The 27182-nt window shown below is 35.8% G+C and overlaps 1 protein-coding gene across 2 annotated transcripts; it reads left to right on the top strand.

Moving 5' to 3' along the window:
• Nucleotides 1-1633: 1633 nt before the first annotated feature.
• LOC127861890 (ankyrin repeat domain-containing protein 29-like) lies at nt 1634-23163 on the top strand. Of its 2 annotated transcripts, none has more exons than XM_052400608.1 (9): nt 1634-1722; nt 7771-7881; nt 10313-10411; nt 12657-12755; nt 14399-14596; nt 15855-15953; nt 18744-18839; nt 19605-19703; nt 20543-23163. In XM_052400608.1, the coding sequence occupies exons 1-9, from the start codon at nt 1711-1713 to the stop codon at nt 20651-20653; spliced, it is 924 nt and encodes a 307-aa protein (XP_052256568.1). In that variant the 5' UTR covers nt 1634-1710; the 3' UTR covers nt 20654-23163. The 2 variants fall into 2 exon arrangements, with proteins under 2 accessions (XP_052256568.1, XP_052256569.1); XM_052400609.1 differs by having other exon boundaries at nt 1645-1722; nt 7774-7881.
• The last annotated feature ends 4019 nt before the right edge of the window (nt 23164-27182 follow it).

Here is a 27182-nt window from a genome sequence, read left to right as displayed (position 1 = left end):
GCATCATCCTCTTGTGCATATACCTTGGTAAACATTAATATCAAGTGTCCATAAAATCGGACAAAGTAGTTCCGATATATTGTTCCGAAGGTTGATGAGCATGCGTTACGGAAACGCCAAAGCCATCTCTACAAGCTGACAGATGTTGGTCTGGTCCTACGTACATCTGCAGGTACTTTGCCAGGCTGTCAAGAACACAATAGCGAACGAAAGTTGTTTTTCCCCGGGGGGTAACTTCCTATATAGGGGTGTGCCAAAATATGGGGTGTGTTTTTCGTCTAAAATTATAGATATGGGTATGTTTTTGAACATCTAAGTAAAGATATGGGTATTGAAATCAGAAATTTGCTTGTATATAAATGCATATAGATTTGAAAGTATCAGTATCAAAATAGGTATGATAAATTTCATTCTTGTATATAAATGGGAATCAAAAAGTAAATTTCAGTAGCGAAAAAGATGCAGAAACTTGACTGTTTTTATCTGTTTGCACAATTTTGACGGACGGGATTGTGTGCATATTTTCATTTCCTGTCGAAGAATGCAGTTTGCTGGTTGACTGTAAGACGGCTTCACTATATTAGGCTGTACAGATCGCTCAGGTGGGTCGATAAGCTTCGTAGTGCAGGACATTGCCATGCCGTCGGTATCGCTGCCGTTGGTTTTCTCTGCCGTAACGAGTGGGGGTATAGCTGCGTTTGAGTCGCAATCGCCGCGTTTGGTGATCCATGATTAACTAGTGGCAACGGTGTCGCTAATAGAAGGGGCAGTGGCGGAAGCATTTACCTCGGATGGATGCAGTTTTGACTGGTCAACATTTTCGGGACTTAATGGGAACAGTCCACAACGTACAAACTCATGGATCGCGTTCTCAATCTTTGTGACATCTTCCCAATATTTTCGGAAAACACCTGGAAATTGCCGTTTAGTGAAACTTTGGCCTAGATATTCTGTTAGCCAGTACTTCACTTGCCGTTTCCATGATGATTTCAGTGGCCCAAAGAAACCAACATCACACGATTGCAGCAAGTGTGTGGCGTGTTCAAGGAGACAGTAGAGAGTTATCTGGTTCTCGTTGCAAAACTGCGCCTCAGCGAGGCTCAAATGCGTAAAGTGTCTATATATTGAAATGGGTCCACTTTTTCAACAATGGTATCGTATACAAATGGGTCTGCTTTTTCAAAAATCTTGTTTCAATATGGGTCTACTTTATCAGAGTTCCGGTATAAAAATGGGTCACATTTCGGGAGTCTCAGTGGGACACCCCTACCCTAAAATTTGGGAAGTTACCACTCCCACCCCCTCCCTTTTTACTCCAAGTAGCAGTGGTTTGAGCCCGAGGGTTGAATCAGTTTTTCTTTTTTTAACTCTAATCTCTTTTATACTGGAGCTATTAAGTTGCGATGCGTACATTAATCAATTAAAAAAAACATTAAACGACAAACTTCATAACACGCCATCATCTTTTGAAACGATCCTTTTAATTGTGTCGGACGATTTGACCGAAAGTTAGCAAAATCAGTTCATTGTAACCTGCCACTCGGTGATATTTTCTTGGGTGTAATTCTTGATAGACAGGAGCCGTAACTCTACTGACAGTTCACGATTTTCCTAATTTGGCAGCACCGTTTGGCAGCAAACAATAATTTGTAATACGTTTGCTTTACTGGAAAATTTAACGAGCACGTGCTGTACCCTTTAGTTTTACAAATGTCTTTAAAGGTAGGTATGTATGACTGCATTTCATCAGTAATACAAACACATGTCCCATAAGAGTTCTGTCAATAATAGCTCCAAGTCCAACCACTGAACCAGGCTAGGCAAACCAACTGTGAATGTTCCTTTGACATCTGGCATATTCGCATTACCACGCTTTCTCGTTGATAGTAATTGCAATACATAGTTTTGAGGAAATTTAATTCTTATACAATTCCAAATTCATTATAGTAAAGATGTGATTTTGGAGCAGAGACTGAATGTTTTTCTTCTGAAATCTCCATGGGTCAGTGTAACAAAAGCATAGATATGCCAGGAAAGGGCTTGGCCTGAAGTTTACATTTTTATAAATTGCATTAATTTTAAGGCATAAAGAAACCTGGTTGTTGATGGTGCATATATTTGGCAGTTTCACATCATATCATGAAAAATATATCCTCCAATTACCTTGAGTCCAGCGGTTAAGGACACAACTAAAATAATTTCTGAATTAATTCAAACAGAGCCGCAATAAGTGATGTACCTTTAAAGATTTATTTCATTCCCATTAAATCCATGTTAAAATTGTTTAATTACAGTGTGTTAAACCACTCGAAGCCGATGGTTCCATACACTCCCGCAAATACCATACACATACGCACGTTGTTTACCTTGAGTCGAGAGGTCACATCCAAAAAGCGATAGTACTCGATTGCAATAGGCATGAGGTCAACAAAACTTCGAAAATTCGATTCACTGAACAAATTTAGAGAAACTGAAAGTTTATTTAAACTTTTTTTATAACTTCTATTTACCATTTAAAAAGTTTCTGTTTTATTGGTCGAACTTCTTTTGAGCAACATTGACAGGAAAAAGTTCTTAAGAATTGAAAAAAAAAAACGTTCGCATTTTGTTAAAATAAAATTTCTGCATACATGTTACTATTAAAAGATTTGAGAAAGTTATCATCCAATTGGGACAGGATATACCCACTGAACATGTGGATAACAGGCATGTCACCTATTTTCGCGATGCGCGCGCACAGATTGTTCCATGCAAAATTTTCTGGGAATCGTGAAAAAGTAAAAGAATTTTCGTTTCAAAAAATCAAATCCATGAAAGTATGTGTTTTCACTAGCGCAGTGGTATGCAGTTTATGTGCAATTTAAATGAAGAGTACGGAAACAAATGCATGGAATAGGCATAAATTTGTATTATCAGTTGAAGTAAGATTTTTAAATGCAATTAAACTGTTTTTTCCTTATTTTATTCGTGTTTGAAATTAATTTCAAGCGTAGTAATGTTAGTAAAACAAAATACTCGGAGCGCATGCGTGTTACGTAATCAAGAGAGCCACGTTCTTAATGTCAACAAGGTGATCGAAATTGGGTTATGCTCGAAATAAGGGAATCGTACGATAGGGGAAAATGAACATAATCTTCTCAGTTTTCTTTAGTGCTCAGACAGTCGTATAAACTTGTCCAATAGAAACACAGATGCTTTGTGTCACAACACATAAAAATGTCATGATCATGATCAAGGACTTCTAGAAAAAGACGACCAAAAACCTAAGAAACAATATAATTTATAACAAATTGTTCTATCTTGCCAAAAGAGAAAACAATTTACCGTAATAACTCTATATTTTCGGACACTTAAAAATAATTATTTTTTTCGTGTCCGAAAACTTAGATACAAAAAATATTCACAAAATACAGATGTCCGAAAACTTAGAGTCGAATATTGAAGTGTCCGAAAATAGCGTAAATTGATTCAACGACTACCGGTAATAGCACACGCTTGTAAAATACCATGCCGTATAGTATAAATAACAGTTATAAAAGTTTGCACTGCATTTAAAGTAATTTTAAATGCTTAATTTATTTGACAGAAAGTTACTACAAGGCTGTACTTTGACCAACAAGTTCAAAGATGAGCATGTGATGTACCGATACTCGTAGTATGAACCTGTAATTAACGCAATAAAAACAAGCAAACTAAGAATTCTTTGTTTGTTAATTTCCGATAGTTGTTGTCTAACACCTTCCATTGTTCGTAAAACATGCAATAGGGTACATCAAACTTTGAAGCGTTTAGTATTTGTCACAGTTATTTAACTGAGAATGTGTAGAACAACTGCGGTAGATAATTGAATTGTTAATTGGCACTACCCCTGGTAATTGTCATAACGCTTATTATATCGGGTGAAACCATTGTTTAATACCGGTTTACAAGGTTATTTACCCCATAACGCAAATGTAATGGTCCGTTGCCCTCAGGCATGCACCTTCCATGTTTTATGATTTTAATCTGGTTGTAAAACCCCATGATCGAAGTGTCATTAGATATCGAAAACAGAACTGAAATTTGGTAACATAGCGCTGTAAAATATATTGTCCGAAAACTTAGAGACATTAATTATGGACGAAAACTCGTGTGTCCGAAAATTAAGTCACGAAAAATAATAATTTTTGCTAAAAAATGAGGTGTCCGAACAGGTTTTTTTTTGGCCCGATTTTATAGCCGAAATTCGGCTATGTTCCCAATCCCAAAAAGTATACTTTTTTCCCAAAATGTGGCAAAAAATTCCCAATTTCCCCCCCCCCCCCCCCCCCCCAAAAAAAAAATTTTTTTTTTTTTTTTTTGAAAGAAGTCTAATGCGTATTTTATCTTAATTTCAATTCAATTACTACTAACAACGTATTATATGATTTTGTTCTTTTAATTTGAATGATTATAAAGAGTTATATCAAATTTAGTATTTCCCTAATCAGTGGACTTTTCATGTGGAAAAAAAGGCTAATGAATTTATTTTCCCAATTTCATGAAAATGCCGATAAAATTCCCAATTCCAAAGCCATGGGCTATCTTCCCAAAAAGTGGGAAAAAAAACCTGCCGAAAACTTAGAGTGTCCGAAAACATAGAGTAATTACGGTTATGCAGAAACACATTCCCATGAGTTTTGTAAATTTCCTTTTTCTAATAAATGTTGTAAAATATACATTGTTTAATCGATTTTCTGAACATGTGAACCTGTGATAATTATTCATTGAAATTCTATTCAAAATCTTTGCGTTTTTGTTTACTTAAAAAATATGTTTTTGTTTATTTAAATAATAATTCATTACTAATTTAGTAATGTTTTTTGTACACAATACACAAATAATTAATTTATTTGCAATTCAGTACATCTGAAATATTTGTGAGGATGAAGCCCATGAATGCATCTTTTATCATGACAACTTCAAAAGATATTCTTTTTTTCAGTTATTGATCCTCCATTAGGTTTGAACTCATTTATTTTAGCTTGATTGCATTGAAAGCCTAAGGCTTATACAAAAGCTCTCGACTCTGTTTCCTGGGCCTAGAAACAGTACTTGGTGTTTTGGGGGGAGATCAAAAGAAAGCTTCCACGATGGGGATCGTACGCTAGGCGGACACCATATCCATTACACCACAGCGTGACGGGACAACTATGGCTTGATTTGGTGTCCCATGTCTGGCCACATTAATTATTCGACTCTTCGACATAACATCAAACAGATGACATAATGATACACTGACAGAAATCATGGAATTTCGTGCCAGACATTACAATAGTGTGTAGTTATAAAAGACAGTAAGCTAATATATTACAGATCATTTTTGTCACTACAATGTGGGTGTTTAGACCATTTTAAAAAATTGCTTTGTTTCAGTTTCAAAGAATCTTATTAAATGCATTGTCAATAATATTCCATATATATTTTTCCTGAAACATTTTGCCTTTCTTCAAAGCTATTCAGTGGATTATTAGATTCGTTGATAAGTGAGGTATAGTATCATAGTATAATTGTATTTAAAATGGACAGTATATCCCAGTGTGTTTGGTGTATTACTTTTTAAAGTTAAACATTGGGTTTGGTGTTAATTTTATATAGGGGGGTTTTGGTATATGTAACCAGATTCATCTTTTTACAAAACCTCAAAGATCAATTGAACCATGTTATGTGAAACCTTAGTCAGTTACCTTCCCATAATACCCACTAAACAGATAGATCCTTATAGTAAGTTGGTGTCAGTTTTTAAATAGCTTTTTGGTATAAAAAAATCTTCAAGAACTTTTAAGATGATAAAACACAAAAAGGAATTGTATCCATTTGTGTTTCTTGGCTTGTTCAATCCCATTTTTAATGTGGTATTGGGTGAATTTTGTTTCCTACATTTAGGGTGGACATTATGTGTTATTTGATTTAAATACATTGCATGCCATGTTGTATACTGCAGACATTTTTAACCAGGTTTTCCAAAGGAAAAAACTTGTTATTAGATTGGTGAATGTCGGCAGTCTGGCGGGCGGAACAAGCTTGTCCGAGCCATAACTTTGTTGTTCATTGTGAGATTTTAAAATCATTTGGCACATTTGTTCACCATCATCAGACGGTGTGTCGCGCGAAAGAGTTACGTCGATATCTCCAAGGTCAAGGTCACACTTTGAGTTCAAAGGTCAAAAATGGCCATAAATGAGCTTGACCGGGCCATAACTATGCCATTCATTGTGAGATTTTAAAATCATTTGGCACATTTGTTCACCATCATGGGACAGTGTGTGGCATGAAAGAACTACGTCAATATCTCCAAAGTCAAGGTCGCCACAACTAAAAATATTTATTTTGATTCAAAGGGGGCTAATTATAAATAATCAGTTCAGTTTGAGTTGTCTCCCTTTATCATATTTTTTTTCACATTGAAAACTTGGTTTTGTGACATTTTTTGTCCCATGTTGAAAATGTTTTTAGTAGCCTTACACCATTATATATATGGGCCGTGCTCTGTGAAAAGGGGGTTTACATGTAATGCATGTACGTAAAGTGTTGTCCCTGATTTGCCTTTGCAAGTTGCACAGGCTTTTCAGAAATGACACTTTCCGCTGTTATGATATGTGTTGTTTCAAGAAAGTTTCTTCTTGGCAAAAATCCAGGTAAGGCGGAAAGTGTGGTCAACACTTTATGCACATTCATTAAACCCCTTTTCATAGAGCATGGCTGATATATATGAACTGAAAGCTATACATTGATTAACTATGTTATGGATTATGGTATTTGTTAATATCTCTGTACTTTTTATGCCCCCCTTCAAAGAAGAGGGGGTATATTGTTTTGCACATGGCGGTCGGTCCGTCCACCAGATGGTTTCCGCATGATAACTCAAGAACGCTTAGGCCTAAGATCATGAAACTTTATAGGTACATTGATCATGACTGGCAGATGACCCCTATTGATTTTCAGGGCAAAGGTCAAGGTCACAGTGACTCGAAATAGTAAAATGGTTTCCGGATGATAACTCAAGAATGCTTACTCCTAGAATCATGAAACGTCATAGGTACATTGATCACGACTGGCAGATGACCCCTATTGATTTTCAGGTCACTAGGTCAAAGGTCAAGGTCAAAGTGACTCAAAATAGTAAAATGGTTTCCGGATGATAACTCAAGAATGCTTACGCCTAGGGTCATGAAACTTCATAGGTACATTGATCATGACTGGCAGATGACCCCTAATGATTTTCAGGTCACTAGGTCAAAGGTAAAGGTCACAGTGACTCATAACAGTAAAATGGTTTCCTGATGATAACTCAAGAATAATTAGGCCTAGGATCATGAAACTTCATAGGTACATTGATCATGACTGGCAGATGACCCCTTTTGATTTTCAGGTCACTAGGTCAAAGGTCAAGGTTACAGCGACAAAAAACGTATTCACACAATGGCTGCCACTACAACTGACAGCCCATATGGGGGGCATGCATGTTTTACAAACAGCCCTTGTTTTATCATAGGCATTTTTTAAGTTAGATAAAAACAATATAAAATGTATATATCTAAGTAGGTAACATAAGACAAAGACTTCAAAGCTCTTCTTTTAAAAAGCCCTTATTTTCTTACTTCTGTTAGCTTTTCATGCTAAAGCGAAATTATATTTGCATAGACAAAAACTTATTAGTTCCTTAGAAAACTGATAATTCCGAGGTAAAATGGTTATGTTTTAAAAATAACAAAGCATATTCACCTTACTATTTTTCCTGTTTTGTCCCAGAAGGAGACCCCATCTGATCAGCAGCTTCACCTGGCAGCTCTGCAGGGCAACCTTGATCAGTTGAAGAAAGTCCTGGACTCTGGCAAGGTCCATGTGGACTGCAAAGACAAGGTATGACTCTAAGGTCCATGTGGTATGCAAAGACAAGGTTTACTATAAGATCCATGTGGACTGCAAAGACAAGGTATGACTATATGGTCCATGTGGACTGCAAAAACAGTGTATAACTATAAGGTCCATGTGGTATGCAAAGACAAGGTATGACTGTAAGGTCTGTGTGGACTGCAAATACAGTGTTTGACTATAAGATCCATATGGTACATGTATGCAAAGACAAGTTATGACTGTAAGGTCTATGTGGATTGCAAATACAAGGTATGACTGTAATGTCCTTGTTGACTCCAAATACAAGGTACATGTATGTCTGTATGTATTGACTATTAAGTCGAGCTATGGGTGTAAGGTCAATGTGACTGCAAAAACAAGGTATGACTGTAAGGTCAATGTGACTGCAAAGACAAGGTATCATGAGGTATGACAGGTTGACTGATCCAGATTGTCTTAAAGTGACTGTATAAATGTAATGCTAAGTAATTATGATGTTAATTTTTATGCCCCCCTTCAAGGAAGAGGGGGGTATATTGTTTTGCACATGTCGGTCCCTCTGTCTATCCACCAGATGGTTTCCGGATGATAACTCAAGAACGCTTAGGCCTAGGATCATGAAACTTCATAGGTACATTGATCATGACTGGCAGATGACCCCTATTGATTTTCAGGTCAAAAGTCAAGGTCACAGTGACTCGAAACAGTTAAATGGTTTCCGGATGATTACTCAAGAATGCTTACTCCTAGGATCATGAAACTTCATAGGAACATTGATCATGACTGGCAGATGACCCCTATTGATTTTCAGATCACTAGGTCAAAGGTCAACGTCACAGTGACTCGAAACAGTAAAATGGTTTCCGGATGATAACTCAAGAATGCTTACGCCTAGGATCATGAAACTTCATAGGAACATTGATCATGACTGGCAGATGACCCCTATTGATTTACAGGTCACTAGGTCAAAGGTCAAGGTCAAAGTGACTCGAAACAGTAAAATGGTTTTTGGATGATAACTGAAGAATGATTTGGCCTAGGATCATGAAACTTCATAGGTACATTGATAATCATTAATGACTGGCAGATGACCCCTATTGATTTTCAGGTCAAAGGTCAAGGTCACAGTGACTCAAAATAGTTAAATGGTTTCCGGATGATAACTCAAGAATGCTTACGCCTAGGATCATGAAACTTCATAGGTACATTGATCATTACTGGCATATGACCCCTAATAATTTTCAGATCACTTGGTCAAAGGTCAAGGTCACAGTGACTCAAAACAGTAAAATGGTTTCCTGATGATAACTCAAGAAAAATATGCCTATGGTCATGAAACTTCATAGGTACATTGATCATGACTGGCAGATGACCCCTATTGATTTTCAGGTCACTAGGTCAAAGGTCAAGATCACAGTGACAAAAACGTATTCACACAATGGCTGCCACTACAACTGACAGCCCATACTGGGGGCATGCATGTTTTACAAACAGCCCTTGTTTTTTTCAGGTACACAAACTAATGCTAAATGCAGGTATTATCCAAAAATACAATATATCTTTGATAAAGTGAGTCAGGCATTTATTTTCTTCTATTTGGTCAGGAGACCGATTGATGAATTTAAGATCCTGACAAATAATTATGTCTTATGATTCAACAAAATTAAGACCAAATTACCGTTGATATGAGACATTAAAATTTAACGTACATTTGTAATCTATGCAAACATACTTCGCCTGTTTCCTTATCAAGATAAATCCGGTTTTGACACAAAGGGATGTACATTATTAAGTGTACTTAACTGACACATTACATTGCTGTAAAACGCAAATGCAGTAAAGCTATATGGAATGCATTGACTTCGTTTAGGTAGAATAGTAATGATTTTTGCTAATTGATAACAACTTTATTCTATTGAGTGTATTGTGTTTCTCAAGGGTGTTGCAGATTATACAGCCATCACCTGGATCTGTATCAAAGACAATAAACGCAATTAAACGATGACTGAAATTGATTCTGCTCATTTATTACAAATTATTTTAGAACATATTAATTTGTGTTTGGTTGTCGGCGTTTAACTATGATAGTTATTTAATAGGACTAATTTGTCTTTAACGGGTATTCCGTCCCAATAACCTTCTAATCATAACATGAACTTGTTAAAGGCATACAATAATAAGGGCTGAAGACAAGTTAATTAGAATTTGACAAACAGGCCCCACCTCCTGAAAGTGACTCCCAAGTGTCCTCCCCCACCACGATATTTCACAACCGCGATTAATTATACATCAGATATTGACTGACGCATTATTTTTCTATATCAGAAATTGGGGAATTTAAGTGCTGACAAAAAAGTCATGTTTTGTAAATTGACAAACTTTGTGCTGAAGAAAACAAATGGTTTGACAGTATATGAAATTTAATGATTGGTTCCAGGAAGGGACAACGCCTCTCATTCTGGCTGCAGCCAACAACCACATTGAGTGTGTCAAGGAACTGCTGAAGAATGGAGCTGACGGTGGTGCAAGAAGGCTGGTAGGTCACTGCAGGGATGGTTTTGGATGCCATCCATAGCAGTACTCATGTCCCAGTAAAACTGGTGCCTGTATTTCATTAAGGTTTTGTCAATGGAGGTGAATCAGACATAATTTAACAATTACCGTAATTACATTTTAGTTTTTGGACACTTAAAAATAATTAAAAAAAATTGTCTCCAAAAATTTAGATACGAAAAGTATTATAAAATCCGAAAATTTAGAGACAAAAATTAAGCAATAAATCAATGTACATTAATTTTCTTAATATTAACTCTTATTTTTCTGCTATTAAAAATAAATACAACTTCATAGCCTTAGTAACTCTTGCCTGAAATGATATAGAACAAAAAAGGAAACATTCTTCTTCCTTAATAGGACAACACTGTTTCAAATGCTGTTGGGTGAATCCATGATTTTCTACCGGTATACATGGTTATTTACTCAACTACGCGAATGTAATGGTCCATTGCGTTCAGGCATGCACCTGCCAGGTTTTATGACCTTAATCAGGTCGTAAACATCTATGATCCATGATCCAAGTGACACGAGATAAGCGAAAAGAGGGCCGAAGCACAGTAAAATATACTGTCAGAAAATCAAGAGACATTAATTATGGACAAAAACCTGTATGCCCAAAAAGTCACAAAAGATTATTCCATATATTTTTGCTAAAAAGAGGGTGTCCGAAAACTTAGAGTGTCCGAAAACTTAGAGTAATTATGGTATTGACATTTTTTAAACATCATTAGAAAAATATAACAGCTGATTGTGACTTGTTTTGCAGAAGATACTAATTTTAGAGCAAAGTTATTATTAAAGGGAGTCATCCTAGAGGGTGACATGGGTGATATCTTTGTCCAATAGGACATAATGATACCCTCTGATTATATCAAACGCAAATCAAAATCATTTAATATCCAGCAATCCATGCCCATTTCACCTACCGTAATATTCACTACTGACATGTAATGATAACACTATCCATTATCAATCAAGACAACAGCCTGCATGAGAAAATTAAGACATCAATGATTTAGCAATATTTTTACAGATTTTCTGAGGTTATTTTTCCACAGTCCCTGATATGGCTTACTGTATTTATTCATTGTGAATGTATGGTGGTGAATTTTTATAATTAATCTTGTTTTCAACAACAAAGGCTAGACCATGTTTCAAACCTAGATGGCATGTATTTTATTATGTTGCATTAAACATTTCATGTAAGATATATTTTTAGCTCACCAGAAGTCACATTTTTAGCCCAATGTTCCTGAACCTGTGTCATGCGATTTGTTCTAATGATATCTGGGCCACGTGCAAAAACTGTTCCAAACCTTTGAAAACTTGTCCACCAGGGACGGGGCAGTTTTTCTTATAAAGCTATAGTTAAAGCTTGTTAACACTTTAGAAGTCACCTTTTAGTCCAATTTTCATGAAACTTAGAAATAACTTTTTTATTTATGATATCTTGGCCAGGATTAAAACTGAGTCATGTGAAGTAAAAAAAACTAGGTCAATAGGTAAATTTAAAGTAAAAGCTTGTTAATGCTCTGCAAGTCACATTTTAAATTAAATCTTCATGAAACTTGATCTGAACATATGGCCTAATAATTTAGCAGCTGAAGTTAAAAAAGGTTCCAGTCCCTTCAACAACATGGCCATCATGTATGGGGGCAGTGTTCCTTATATTTCTATAATGATATTTTGTAAACAATCTAAAAGTCGCATTTTAGTTAAATCATTAGGAAACTATTTTAAAGATTGCCAAGAATGTTTGTTCCTATGATATCTCATTGGAGTTCAAATATGGTGTTGGTCTGTATAAAAATACAGCTGTGTATTAATTTAGCCTGTTTGTCATAAAGGGCAATCTTTTCACATGGGTTGGAGTTGCTTATTTCTGAAGATGATTATAAGACATTCTTTGAAAGTGTGATGTTGATTATACTGGTGATTCTGAAACATGACCAGCAACCCACATTTTAAATGGTATTAAATTGCTCAAATTAAATGTTTGCATTACTTCTGATTACTATATTTATTTTTTCAGAACATCAATCAGGGATAAATGCATAGCATTCTTATTTGCAGTCCTATTTCAGACGGTTACACGTGGTATATTCTTTGCTGAGTTATTTCAGGCTGTGGGTTAGGACAGATTTCTCTATTTCAGACGGGTACACGTGGTATATTCTTTGCTGAGTTATTTACGGCTGTGGTTAGGACATCTTGTTCTATTTCAGACGGGTACATGTGCGTTATTCTTCGCAGCTCAAGGGGGCTTCCTGGACATTGTGCGACTGTTGATTGACCATTCTGTGCCTGTTGACATACCTAGCTATGTGAGTGGTCTTGTGGTCATATGACCATTCTGTGCCTGTTGACATACCCAGCTATGTGAGTGGTCTTGTGGTCATAGACTTTCATGTTGAATTTTAATTTATTCACAATATTATTTGGTTTATATGATTTTTATGCCCCCGAAGTAGGGCATATAGTGATAGCACTGTCCGTCTGTCCGTCACACTTTGCGTTTAGGTTTCAAAAAATGCTCATAACTTCTATGTCGCTTCAGATGTAACCTTCATATTTGGTATGCATGTGTATATGGACAACGCCTTTCCATACGCACACAAGTTTTGACCACTTTGACCTTGACCTTGAACTTAGGGTCCATGTTTAGGTTTCAAAATTTGTGTTTAGGTTTCGAAAAATGCTCATAACTTCTATCAAAGCGTTTATCAGGGGGCATAAGTCATCCTATGGAGACGGCTCTTGTTAAGCATGGTTTCATTTGCCTTTTACATTTATGATGACAATTATGGATGGGAAGAGTTAAATTAAAAGATAAGAAACAGTCGAATGTTCAATCGTTTAAATGATTGTTGCATTTTATGATGACAATTTCATTCCTATGGCTAGGCTGATACTGATACATGTAATTGTGATGGAGAAACACAAATGTGTCCATGTGTCATACATGTATATGCACAAATGTTTGGTGACTTCCCAATAACATGAATGGCAAATGTTCAAGAATAAGTATTTTACTGGAATACTAATTGTATTTTTATGTCGTAAATCTTTTATGTTAGGGCATTTATATTTATGCCCCCAGTAGGATGGCATTCAGAAGTCGGATTGTCCTTACATCTGTCTTTCCATCTGCCCGGCTAACAGTTTTCCAGAGGTTTTTTGCGGAACACTTTTAGTTATTCAGCTGATTTTTTATGTGTGAATCTATATACATGACTTAGAGATGAAGTGTATACTGTCTATTGACTTTGGCGATGCTATGGGCCTTGGACTTTACAAAAAAATTATCTACATTAAGAGTTTTTTTAGGAGGATTTTTACTCCATTCTTTCAGATAATCAGCTGATACCGATAAAGTGTAAGTTTCTTTCAGGTCCATTGATTTTTTGGGAAGTTATAAGCTAAGACTTGGACTTAGAATATTTCTCTAAACTAGCTGCTGTGTGGCTTCAAAGCCCAGATTTTTGCATTGTGTTTAACAGTCACAGGTCTTGTAATTTTTATTAGCTCGGCTGTTTTCGGAGAAAACTCGAGTTATTGTCATAGCCAGCTCGTTGTATGCCGTCTGCCGGCGTCGTGCTTAAACCCTGACATTTATCTCTAAAATCAAAGTGCTTCCACATTCAACTTTGAAACTTCATATGTAGATGCACCTTGATGAGTTCTACACGCCACACCCATTTGTTGGTCACTTGGTCAAAAGGCAAGGTCACTGTGACCTCTAAATAAATTAAAAATAAATAAATTCTGACAATCTTTCATTGATTTAAAACTGCACCCTCAGCCGAGCATTGGCACCGGTTATGCGGTGCTCTTGTTTTCTATTGAAACAACTTGTATTAGGTTTTTTTACATTTACAATTTTCACTGAAATTATTGATTAAACTTAATGTTTATATATTTCTCATATTTCACAATTTGACATAAACAATCCCCATGTACGTGTCAGGATGGAGGTACACCCGTGTTCGTGGCCTGTCAGTGCAATCACCTTGATGTGGTGAAGGAGCTCTTAGACAGGGGTGCAGACATCAACACACAGATGGTGGACGGGGCTACACCCCTGTTCATCACCGCACAGAACGGCCACTACCAGCTGCTGTCCTACCTCGTGAAACAGGGAGCAGAGATCGATGCCAAGCGCAAGGTAGGAGAAATTTTGGTATGGTATTTTAAATACAAGTTATGCAAGAAAGGGGCCTGGTATTTATAATGTTAGGTTTAAAAATTTGAGGCCCAGTATTGAGGGGTTTGCCTAAATTTTAATTTGTGTCATTTGAAAGTTATATTCTTATCATGATATGTGTTCAATATACAAAAATGATGACTATATATTGGATTTTTTCAACATCAATAACTGACATTGTTAATGAATAGACAAGCCGCTATTATCACCAAGCACTCGCCAGAACGTTGTAATATATTGTGACATATCGGGGTGTGGAAGCCCCATCTGTTGTTAATTTGTTAATGCCATATCAATTGATCATATTTATTACACATGTGTGTATGAGTGGATACTGCCTGCAGAGGCCTTTAGCGTGTGTAGATTTTATTTACCATTATATTAAAAATTAGTTGTTCAGGGTTCACTCTGGGGTTTAAAAAGTTGTTCCTACTTACTTTTGCCAAATTGAAAAAGATGTTGACAAACTGTAGCCACATTTGGGCAAAGAATATCATGTAATAATAATACAAACAAAACCATCTTTCTGCAAAATGTAAAATTAGTTTATTTGATAACAGCACATTTAAAAAGTTCATTTAATAACAGCAGATTGAACAAGTCTATTTAATAACAGGACATTTAATAAGCAGCCTGCATATGTCGCTGCAGTTTGGATGCTTCAGCAGCTTTCTGGTGCTCTGACAAAATTAAGGAAAGGAAGCATAATATTAAGATTACAGTAATAAATGTGTGTGTAGCATATAAATTATATAAATGCGTTCTAGCCCTTTTTACTTGTTGTTGAACTTAAACTTTTTGACCTCCCCTAAAGTAAGCTTAACGGGACACACTGACTTAAAATAGAAAATTATGATTTTAAGAAATGTGCTTGATTTTATGGACATCTAAAATGTGACTAAAATGTGACTAAATGGGATGTGACCTCCTTTGTCTTTTTAGTCATTTTGATATACTGAGAAATGTGTAAATTATTATGATGTCCCCCATTGCTTTTATTTCTAAACAACAGACTGTCAACATTGTAATTTATGTGCTTGTTACTTTAACCATAAGCAATCCATGCAGAAGTAAATACTTAGAGTTTCATTTAATCCTTATTTAAGTTTCAAGACAGCATAAATATTTTATTTTTTTTCCCAAGTATCTCATAACTGGACCTGTAAAATGTTACATTGTTAATAATATATACCAAGTGACCCTGGTGGTGTAATTCAAGGACAATGCCACTCCACTATGGATAGCCGCCCAGATGGGTCATCTGAATATAGTCAGAGAGCTGCTGGCCAGTGGGGCTAATGTGGACATCGTCAGAGAAGTGAGTACTGGATCTTTCTATTGCAGCTCTATGCCTGGGAAAACTGAGCTTAATGCATGTGCATAAACTTTCCGCCTACACTGGATTTTTGTTTAACTCTTTTCTACTCAGAAGCAAAGTGAAAATAGCTATGTGCCAACAGCATAAAACCAGAACAGCCTAACTCGCAGTCTGTTCAGGTTGTATGCTGTTTGCTGCTCATCAGTTTCTTAGGGTTGGAACTGAAGCCATTAAAACTTGAATCTATTAAGAAAGGTCTTTTATTAAATTTAACTTTCTAAGAGAGAACAAACGCATAAAATATGCATCTAAGTGGTAACAGGTTAAACGAAAAATTTTCATAAAAACAGAAATTGTTAACCCTGATTAGCATGTGAGGACTGAATTTTTCGTAGAACACAGCACTGTTGTAGCTCTGGTCCTGTAGAACGCAGCACTGTTGTAGCTCTGGTCCTGTAGAACGCAGCACTATTGTAGCTCTGGTCCTGGATTAAAAGAACGCAGCACTGTTGTAGCTCTGGTCCTGGATTAAAAAAGCGCAGCACTGTTGTAGCTCTGGTCCTGTAGAACGCAGCACTGTTGTAGCTCTGGTCCTGTGGAATGCAGCACTGTAGTAGCTCTGGTCCTGGATTAAAAGAGCGCAGCACTGTTGTAGCTCTGGTCCTGGATTAAAAGAACGCAGCACTGTTGTAGCTCTGGTCCTGGATTAAAAGAACGCAGCACTGTTGTAGCTCTGGTCCTGTAGAACGCAGCACTGTTGTAGCTCTGGTCCTGTAGAACGCAGCACTGTTGTAGCTCTGGTCCTGGATTAAAAGAACACAGCACTATTGTAGCTCTGGTCCTGGATTAAAAGAACGCAGCACTGTTGTAGCTCTGGTCCTGGATTAAAAGAACGCAGCACTATTGTAGCTCTGGTCCTGGATTAAAAGAACGCAGCACTGTTGTAGCTCTTGTCCTGGATTAAAAGAACGCAGCACTGTTGTAGCTCTGGTCCTGGATTAAAAGAACGCAGCACTATTGTAGCTCTGGTCCTGGATTAAAAGAACGCAGCACTGTTGTAGCTCTTGTCCTGGATTAAAAGAACGCAGCACTATTGTAGCTCTGGTCCTGGATTAAAAGAACGCAGCACTGTTGTAGCTCTGGTCCTGGATTAAAAGAACGCAGCACCATTGTAGCTCTGGTCCTGGATTAAAAGAACGCAGCACCATTGTAGCTCTGGTCCTGGATTAAAAGAACGCAGCACTGTTGTAGCTCTGGTCCTGGATTAAAAGAACGCAGCACTGTTGTAGCTCTGGTCCTGGATTAAAAGAACGCAGCACTATTGTAGCTCTGGTCCTGGATTAAAAGAACGCAGCACTGTTGTAGCTCTTGTCCTGGATTAAAAGAACGCAGCACTGTTGTAGCTCTGGTCCTGGATTAAAAGAACGCAGCACTGTTGTAGCCCTTGTCCTGGATTAAAAGAACGCAGCACTGTTGTAGCTCTGGTCCTGGATTAAAAGAACGCAGCACTATTGTAGCTCTGGTCCTGGATTAAAAGAACGCAGCACTGTTGTAGCTCTTGTCCTGGATTAAAAGAACGCAGCACTGTTGTAGCTCTGGTCCTGGATTAAAAGAACGCAGCACTGTTGTAGCCCTTGTCCTGGATTAAAAGAACGCAGCACTGTTGTAGCTCTGGTCCTGGATTAAAAGAACGCAGCACTGTTGTAGCTCTGGTCCTGGATTAAAAGAAAACAGCACTACTGTAGCTCTGGTCCTGGATTAAAAGAACGCAGCACTATTGTAGCTCTGGTCCTGGATTAAAAGCTGGAAAGGAGAAACTTCAGGAATTTGTTTAGTGTCTTAATTGTTTGATATCCTAGCTAGTACCGCTATTCACAGAAATGTGCAAACAAATTAAATTCATTGTTGAGCTCAATTCATTAAAATATTCCAGTTTACAATGTTTTAAACTTAATTCAATATATAACAAAATACTGTGTGTCAATATTTTTATGCTCCCCTAAAATGTATTTTGGGGGGAGCATATAGTTGCCGCTTCGTCTGTCCGTGCGTCTGTCTGTCCGTCCGTCTGTCCGTCCGTGCACAATTTTTGTCGGGGCTATTTCTCAGCAACTAATGACCGGAATTCAATGAAACTTTATGGAAAGCTTCACTACCTAGAGGAGATGTTCATATTATCAGCGGGTTCTGGTCGGATGATTTTTCACAGAGTTATGGCCCTTTGAATTTTTCCAGTAACTGTACATATAGTGCAATTCTTGTCCGGGCTATTTCTCAGCAACTAATTACAGGAATTCAATGAAACTTTATGGGAAGCTCTAAGACCAAGAGGAGATGTGCATATTATCAGTGGGTTCTGGTCGGATGATTTTTCACAGAGTTATGGCCCTTTGAAATTTTCCATTAACTGTACATATAGTGCAATTCTTGTCCGGGCTATTTCTCAGCCACTAATGACCGGAATTCAATGAAACTTTATGGGAAGCTTCACGACCAAGAGGAGATTCGCATATTATCAGCGGGTTCTGGTTGAATGATTTTTCACAGAGTAATGGCCCTTTTAAATTTGAAATTTTCTATAAAAAAAATTATTGTCCCCCCAACTACTGTGCCCTCAAGACGTTTCCTTTTATCTGAATATATAGTGCAATATTGTGACCAAAAAAACCTTTGGGGAGCATCACCCATCTCAGACGGTTTCTTGTTATTTATTTATTTTTATGATTATATATTAAACGTGTGAAATTTAGATAATTTTTGGTATATATTGTATATTCATCTGTTTACTAGGACGGCGCAACCCCACTGTTTAAAGCATGTCACAAGGGGCATCTAGAAGTGGCGGAGGAATTGCTGAAAAAGGGTGCTACTTTGGGACTTTTGAAGGTGGATTTTACAATATGCTTTGATGGAAATTGACTGTCTTGTTCTTTGGTAGTTATTTAGTTGTTTGTTTTCTTATTTTAGAGAAACCTAATCAGAATATGCGTTGGTAGCTAATATTAAGGTTGTATACACCACAATTGTTAAGACATTATCAGGATTATCCTTTGATAGGTCAAATAAATTCTGATTTGCATATAAGCCGTGCTCTTTGAAAAAGGGGGTTTAATGCATGTGTGTAAAGTGTCGTCCCAGATTAGCCTGTGCAGTATGCACAGGCTTATCAGGGACGACACTTTCTACTTTAATGGTACTTTTCGTTTACAGAAAGTCTCTTCTCAGCAAAAATCCAGTTTAGGCGGAAAGTGTCGTCCCTAATTAACCTGTGCAGACTGCACTAATTAGCCTGTGCGGACTGCACTAATTAGCCTGTGCGGACTGCACTAATTAGCCTGTGCAGACTGCACATGCTAATATGGGACAACACTTTATGCACAGAGCACGGCCCATATTTAAAATATTGAAACACATAAATTAATGACAATGTCATCCAAATTATTAATATTCCAAATTGAATCTCAATTTTGTATCAACAATTAATCTTCTTCAATTTAAAAGTAGTAAAAGAGTTTTAAAAAGTAACTGTTAAAAGTAGCCATTTTTAAATGTTAGTAAGAGTCCTGCCACATGTACAAGTATTCTTAGGCCACTTAATTTAATGTCAAGACTTTGTCCCAACTTCATACTATTGTTATGTGGTTCTGTCAGAACGGTGAAACAGCATTGCATGCAGCAGCGCTGTTTGGTCACATGAAGTTGACACGCCTACTCATGTCCTATGGTGCAGACAAGACAATCAAAAACAAGGTAAGCTTGCATGTAGTGGGTGTTATACTCCATAGGATGTGAGCTGTGCTCTGTGAAAATGGGGTTAAATGAATGTTTGTAAAGTGTAGTCTAGGATTAGCTCGTGTCTGCACAGGCTAATCGGGGACGACACTTTTCGCCTAAACTGGATTTTTGCTAAGAATGGACTTTCTTGAAACTAAAATATCATAAAAGCAGAAACTATGCGGACTGCACAGGCTATTCTGGGCCGACACTTTAGGAACATGCATTAAACCCCGTTTTCACAGAGCATAGTCCATATAATAATAAATAGTGATTGTGTCACTGCTTTTGGGAGTTTGTCTGTACCTATCATTGTGGAATGGAATCTTGCAATTAGAGGACATTTGAGAAAAACATGTAAATTATTGAAACAAATGTTACAATTTTACACTCGGTGTTTAAAAAGTTTTATGTACTTCCATAATGACAATTCCATGTTATTATGTTTATCATACATGCACAATATTAAATGTATTATGCATTTTGTCTATTTTCATTTGCAAATTGTTTCACTTAAAATGCGCAAAATACCATTGTTGGGCATGGGAAATTGATCCTGTAACTATATTACATTATCATAAAGGGAAAAAAATCACTTAACACATAAAGTGAAAATAACTATAAGCAATCACCATAAAACCAGCACAGCCTGTGAGTAACTTGCAGACCGGTCAGGTTGCTCATCGGTACCTTTTGGTTAAGAATGAAGTCTTGATAACTGAAATCTAGTAAGAAAACTGTTAAATTTCGTTTGATTTTTTCTTAGTGACTACAAATGTGTCAAAGTACGTATCTTTGTGGCGTTCAAATTGTAGGAGGGTCAGACACCATCAGAGCTGGCGAGAGATGCTGGGTATGACTACATTGCAAAGTACATCGAGAGTTACACACCCCAGATGAATGGCAAGGCGGAGGGACACTCATGATGGCAATGTCCGTCTGCATAATGTGATACTTTTATCTTCCCATCATCTGTGTTCACAGATATATACGATACATGTTGCTTTCATGTTATGGTGTCCAGAGTTTTCTTTTGCGTCCATGCTTTTGTTTACAAATCAAAAAATCTTGCTAGGATGTTACATTGACCCAAAGGTTGTTTTTTTAATTTAAATTGTGAATTGTTTAACTTTGTATTAGTTAAAGCAACAATCTGAAGCTTTATTTTTTTTTCATTTTTGAAACAAAATATATTAGTAATATTTTATAATTCTTTCTTACACATGTTTTTTCCTGGTAAAAGCATGTGAGTTCATATATTTATTTGATGAGATTAAGTGGGAAGAACATTAATTCATTTACTTCTCAAATAATATATGTAATGCATATTGTTTTCTAGAAAACAATGTTTTGCTTACATTGGTATTACTGTAAATTAAAAAAAAATGTAAGGAAAAGGATGTATAATTCAAGAAACCTAGGTTTTCCTCTTTTTATTTTATATGACTTGTTCATGTGCATTATTTGGGTATATTTTTTCATTATTGCTATTTAATATAAGTATTTTGTTTCACAAGGAAAATTCTAGATTTGAACCGAAATAAATCATCTTCATAATATTAATCATAATGCTTTAACTATTATGGGCTTAAAATTATAGCAGTCAGATTTAATAATTACTGTCTGAGATGAGACTTTTCACTTGCACTTCATGAATTATATTTACGTGATTTTCTTCATGCCTTTGTCTATTTAAGTTTAGGATGATAATATTGAGAACCTGACTTGTATGAAAAATGCCAAAGTCATGAAAAGTCATGAAAATGGTACAGATGCATTTTTTGCCAAATGATATCATTTCTTGCTTGTGCATAATTTTCTATTTTTGTTGTTGTCATATGTTAAAGGGTGCCATGAATAAGAAAAATAATTTGTTATATTTTTTTTAACAACTTTAATTAGTTTTACAGCACATTTATGCAAGTATTTGTACATGTTAACGGAAAAATCAACAATGCAGTATGATTTTGTCTTGCTGGTTGCTTGGTTGAAAGGAACTTTTATGTTTGATGCCAGTTACATGCAGAACTGTTTGGATTTATTCTTTTAGTTGATGATTTTTCTACGCAAATATGTGTTTGATTCAAATAAGTTGTAATAGTACAGAACATGTTTATGTCAATATGAGTATGTATTTTTTTAGAAGTGAACGTTTGTGTTTAAAGAGCGAATGTTATGTTGTTATATGTCCTATGTAACTTATTACAGAGAAAAAACAAGTTAGAATTGTTATCATTATTGAGCAATGGTTAATTGTATTTTTAGTGATTTGCTGTCATTTGTTTGCGTGTTTCAAATACCATTAGATGAAAATAAATCTTTTGTAGCATTATTGTATGGGGAATAGACATTAGAACTTTTTACACAGTTATTTGCATGAAGTTTTGGAATTGTTTGCATCACTTGCCACACGTGGTCATGTGCAATACAATGGGGATTCACAGAGAAACCTGCATAACTCAGGTGTAGATACTTACCTTGGTAGGTTTGTATGAAAGTATAGTACGGTGTGCCATTTTTGCATGGCAAAATATGATCATGTTTTTTAGGGTCAGAAGATTTATAAAACATAGCCTATATCATGAATTTTAAAATGTTAATAAGTCTTTTGCATTCACAGAATTAAAGGCATGTGGAGAATGCAGTTTTAATTTTGTCTATGTTGAAGAGGTACATATATTCAAAATCTTAATGCATTTGCAGTTATAAAGCAATACTTTACAAAGATTGTTGTAAGTTGTAAGGGTTATTTTGCTTGAATACAAATATTGTATACTTTGTGGGAGAGGGGGTGTTAAAGCCAGTTCGCCTTTTTAAGGAAGTGGTCCCATATGTTACCTATAGTTGTGCAGGGTTTAACTAAGGGGTTAATAGTCTTGTTTTTTAAGTTATTTAAACCCCAAAGTTGCATTTAATTATATTTAATAGCAGCTGAATAACTTGTTGTAATTAATCTGTTTTTAAGTTGAAATATTCATGGACTTATATATCCATGTTTGCATGTTAGGTGTTGCTACTCCGTTTTATATGTGATTTAGGATTTTGTTTTCGTCCTAAATCATGTTGTTACTTTAGAGAGTTGTATTGACCTTCAGTTACTTAGCTGTTTTCGTCGTATTGTTGTATAATTAAAGTGTTTTAAATTTCATTTAAGGCATGCATTTAATAGTGTTAATGGGGGTTGTTTTGTTTGCATTTTTGTTGTCCCATACATAATGGGATGCATTAAACATTGCACTTGTCTATACGTATGTATGTGGAGGTACATCAGTCGTGTTCTGAGAAAACTGGGCATAATGCATGTGCGTAAAGTGTCATCCCAGATTAGCCTGTGCAGACCGCACAGGCTAATCAGGGACGACACTTTCCGCCTAAACTTGATTTTCGATAAGAAGGGGCTTCCTTAAAACTAAAAATACCATTAAAGCAGAAAGTGTCGTCCCTGATTAGCCTGTGCAGACTGCACAGGCTAATCTGAGACAACACTTGACACACACGCACTTTTCTCAGAACATGACTCATATGTACTTAAGCTTGTGTTTCCAACTCTTCGTTAAGTTCTGGCTGGATCTCGCTAAAACTTTTACAGTTGAAACATCCTTATGTGTAGATGATCTAAAAAGGAATTTTGACAGCAATAAGTGTTGGAAGAATTACAGCCCTTTATCTGTTTTTCCCACTTTTGAAAATATAACACACAATTTTGTGATTTCAACTTCTCTTTAACTACTTGGTTGATCCTGCTGAAACTTTCAGTGTTGAATGACCTTTATGTCCAGATGATCTGTACAAAAAAATTGGTGAGACAAGTTTGAGCCAAATCATTTTCACACTATAAAAAATAAAGTCCCAAAAGTGTGTATTATTAAATCCTAATTGAATACTGGTGGAATTTCTCTCAATTTTTCACTGTTAAAGCCACACACCTTATTTGGCGTAGTAAATTTAAGTTTAAATAAGAAACATATTTTATCTATGCCAATTAGAATATATCTGGTGGTTACAAGGTAGAAATCGGTCTATTTTGCGTTTTAAAACTTAAAAATAATCGCGTTTGTCGAAATGGACATATACGTCTAAAAATCCTACTTTCTGTTTAAAAGCGATACCGTTTGAAAAGTAATAAATTACTTGCTAACAAGGCTATAGATTTAATTTCATCTATGCCAATTAGAATATATCTTGTGCTAACAAGGTAGAAATCCGTCTTTTTTGCACTTTAGAACTTAAAAATAATCGCGTTTGTCGAAATGAATGGACGTATACATCTAGAAATCCTACTTTCGGGTTTAAAAATGGTACCGTTTGAAAAATAATAACTCACTTGATAACTAGGCTATAGATTTAATGACAATTTTGCAAGCTTTCAAATTGCATCTATATGAATTGATGAACATGTATTTCATTTCGTGGTTAGAGGCAAGGTGTATGGCTTTAAGTGACTTCAAGGTTGCCTAAAAAAAAGTTTGACTGTGACAAGTTTTGGCTGAATTATGACCCTTTTTTTTTTCGTCCACTGCAGAATATATGAGTTGCATTCTGAGAAAATTGGGCATAATGCATGTGCGTAAAGTGTCGTCCCAGATTAGCCTGTGCAATCAGGGACAACACTCTCCACTTGTATGGTATTTTTGGTATAAAGAATGTCTCTTTTTACCCAAAATCCAGTTCTTAGCAAAAATCCAAACTGCACAGGCTAATCTGGGTACACACATGTATTTTGCCCAGTTTTCTCAGAACGCGACTCATATATTGGATTTGTCAGTGTCCAAACATGCATTGTAGGGGCATTATTTTTTAGCGTTAAAGAATTTGTTGCGAGTTGAACATAATATTACAGCAACATGGTTTTGTTGTGTTTTGCTAGCTTATTTTTCAGAGAGTATTTATATTATGTAAATAGACTGTGTTAAAAGCTGTCTTCCTAGTTTGTACTCAAATTTCATTTGGTTCTAAAAGAAAAAGGTTTAAGTATTTGATTTTGAAGTTTAGAATACATACCTTCAATTAAGTGGTAACGGGTATTTTATTTATTGCAGTAATGTTGATGACTGATGGGTGTGATTGGATGTAAATTCTTCTTTTATGAAAGTATGACTTGTCCTATGTGGATAAGTTTTTATTTTAACCCATTGGAATTAACAGGCTAAGATGTTTGATTAACTAGTCATATTTTAAGTACCAGCTTTTGGTCCCATGGTGTTTAATATGACAATATGATTGTGGTAATCAGTTATCATGCGATATCATTGTGTCATTCATTATTGATGTTTTGATTGTGAAACATTTGTGTTTCATAATACTAATGTCAAACATTTACACTCTAATGTAAATCAGCTGTGTTCAATTTTACAGAGGATTACAATGGGTACATGTACAGTTATTTTATGATTTTAGGATTTTGAGGTTGCAACTTTTAACGTTTAACATATATGTGTACGTGCACTGACTTTGATACTCCACAAGCGTGATATAAGGCTGACTTTTTTGGACAGTTAATTTTGCAATGTTCAGTATTTGTTATAATTATTTTCTTCATCACTAACTGAAGTTTTCAGCATTTTTGTACAGAGTGCTGTCCATAAAGGATTGTTTTTAGCCACGTGATTTGATATTACTATCTTTGCATTTTGTTACTGTTATGGCTATATAATTTATGTATTTAATAGTAGTATCATAGGTAGAATACTATTTATCCATAGCTTTATGTATAGTTATATTATTTTATAATCATTTGAGAGTTTTGCTTGTTGTGTAATTTGTAGTTATCTTTTTAACCAGATAGGAGAAGTAGAATGTTGTATTCAGAAAATCCACTTTATAATCTGCCCATTCATTGAGTTTTAATTTTCAATGTTCTTTGTGCATGGTTAAGTGTAAATCATGTTCAACTGACAACACTGTATGATTTAGAATGCTTATTGCTCATTTTATTGTTTTTCAAGCATATAATATAATTTTTCATAACAAAAGATCAATAGATTTATTACAGAATAATGATGATGAGCTGCATTATACAACAAGGGTTTGAAAGACTAGAAAAAACGGAGTAGATTTTGTCTTACGCATTGAATTGATTAGAAGAGTTCTCATGTTCTTGCCCAAGAAGAAGCTAAGGTCGGAAGAAGTATCTCTACTTCAGTGTAGTCTTGTTATAACAACATGTAATTATAAACTCTGTGGGTGCTTGAAAAATTAATAAACTCTTGATAATCAACATGATATTTCAATTACTTCTGGTTTCGTTTAATGAGATTTTTATGACAAAAATTGTATCGACTTTTCATTGTTTAATAATTGACTGATAGAAACGTGTTATTATACAAATGTGTGCACTAATAAATTCATTCTCAGTTGTTTCAGATAATAACCGGTTTAAGAATCAATTTAGTTATGGGACCAGTGCCTCGATATATTTTATAACCAAAAAAAATGAAAATAAAAGTTTAACCCATTCATGCCTAGCGTCTAGAAAAAAAATGATGCGGCGTCTCATCAGGGTCTGCGCTGTTTGCTTAAAGGTATTTCTGTAAGAAATATTCTAAATATAGAAATAAATATACTTGTCATCCATAATTTTGGAAATAAATTGATCCAATTTAGAAGGATGGGAGAGTCCACTAGGCATAAATGGGTTAAACAGTACATGATTCTAATCCGGGTTTTTAGCTCACCTGATTGCTCATGTGAGCTTTTGGGATCGGTCTTTGTCCGTCATACGTCCGTCCTTCGTTCGTCCGTCCACATTTGGTTGTAAACACTATAGAGGCCACATTTCTTGTGCGATCTTCATGAAACTTGGTCAGAAGATTTGTCCCAATGATATCTCAATCAAGTTCGAAACTGGGTCATTCGTGGTCAAAAACTAGGTCACTAGGTCAAAAAAAAGAAAAACCTTGTAAGCAATGTAGAAGTCACATTTCATGCCCAATCTTCATGTTACTTGTCAAAATGTTTGTCTTCATGATATGTTGGTTGAGTTTAAAAGTGGTTCCGGTCCGTTGAAAAACATGGCCGCCAGTGGGCGGGGCAGTTTTCCTTATTTGGCTAAAGAGAAACCTGATAAATGCTCTGGAAGTCACAATTTTTGCCCAATCATCATAAAGCTTGGTCAAAACATTGGTTTTATTGATATCACAGACAAGTTCGAAAATGGTCCAGATTGGTGAAAATACATGGCCTCCAAGAGGCGGAGCAGCTTTCGCTATATGTATATAGTGAAAACATGTCAACAAACTATATGTCACATTTTTGGTCCAATCTTCAAGAAATTTGGTCAGAACATTTCTTTCCTAGATACGGGAGTTAAGTTCGAAAATGGTTCTGGTCCGTTGAAAAACATGACTGCGAAGGGAAGGGGGCAGATTTCCTTATATTTATATAGTAAAAAAGGCTTGCGAACAGTCAAGAAGTCACATTTTTTACCCAATCATCATGAAACTTGGTCAAAACATT

The sequence above is a fragment of the Dreissena polymorpha genome, chromosome 16 (genome assembly GCF_020536995.1).
Source record: "Dreissena polymorpha isolate Duluth1 chromosome 16, UMN_Dpol_1.0, whole genome shotgun sequence".
Lineage (NCBI taxonomy): Eukaryota > Metazoa > Mollusca > Bivalvia > Myida > Dreissenidae > Dreissena > Dreissena polymorpha.
This window is presented reverse-complemented; position numbering and strand designations above follow the sequence as displayed.

Coding starts and splice junctions, on each gene's coding strand:
- LOC127861890 (XM_052400608.1), top strand. Junction 7,882..10,312: donor ATGTGGACTGCAAAGACAAG/GTATGACTCTAA, acceptor GATTGGTTCCAG/GAAGGGACAACGCCTCTCAT. Junction 10,412..12,656: donor ACGGTGGTGCAAGAAGGCTG/GTAGGTCACTGC, acceptor GTTCTATTTCAG/ACGGGTACATGTGCGTTATT.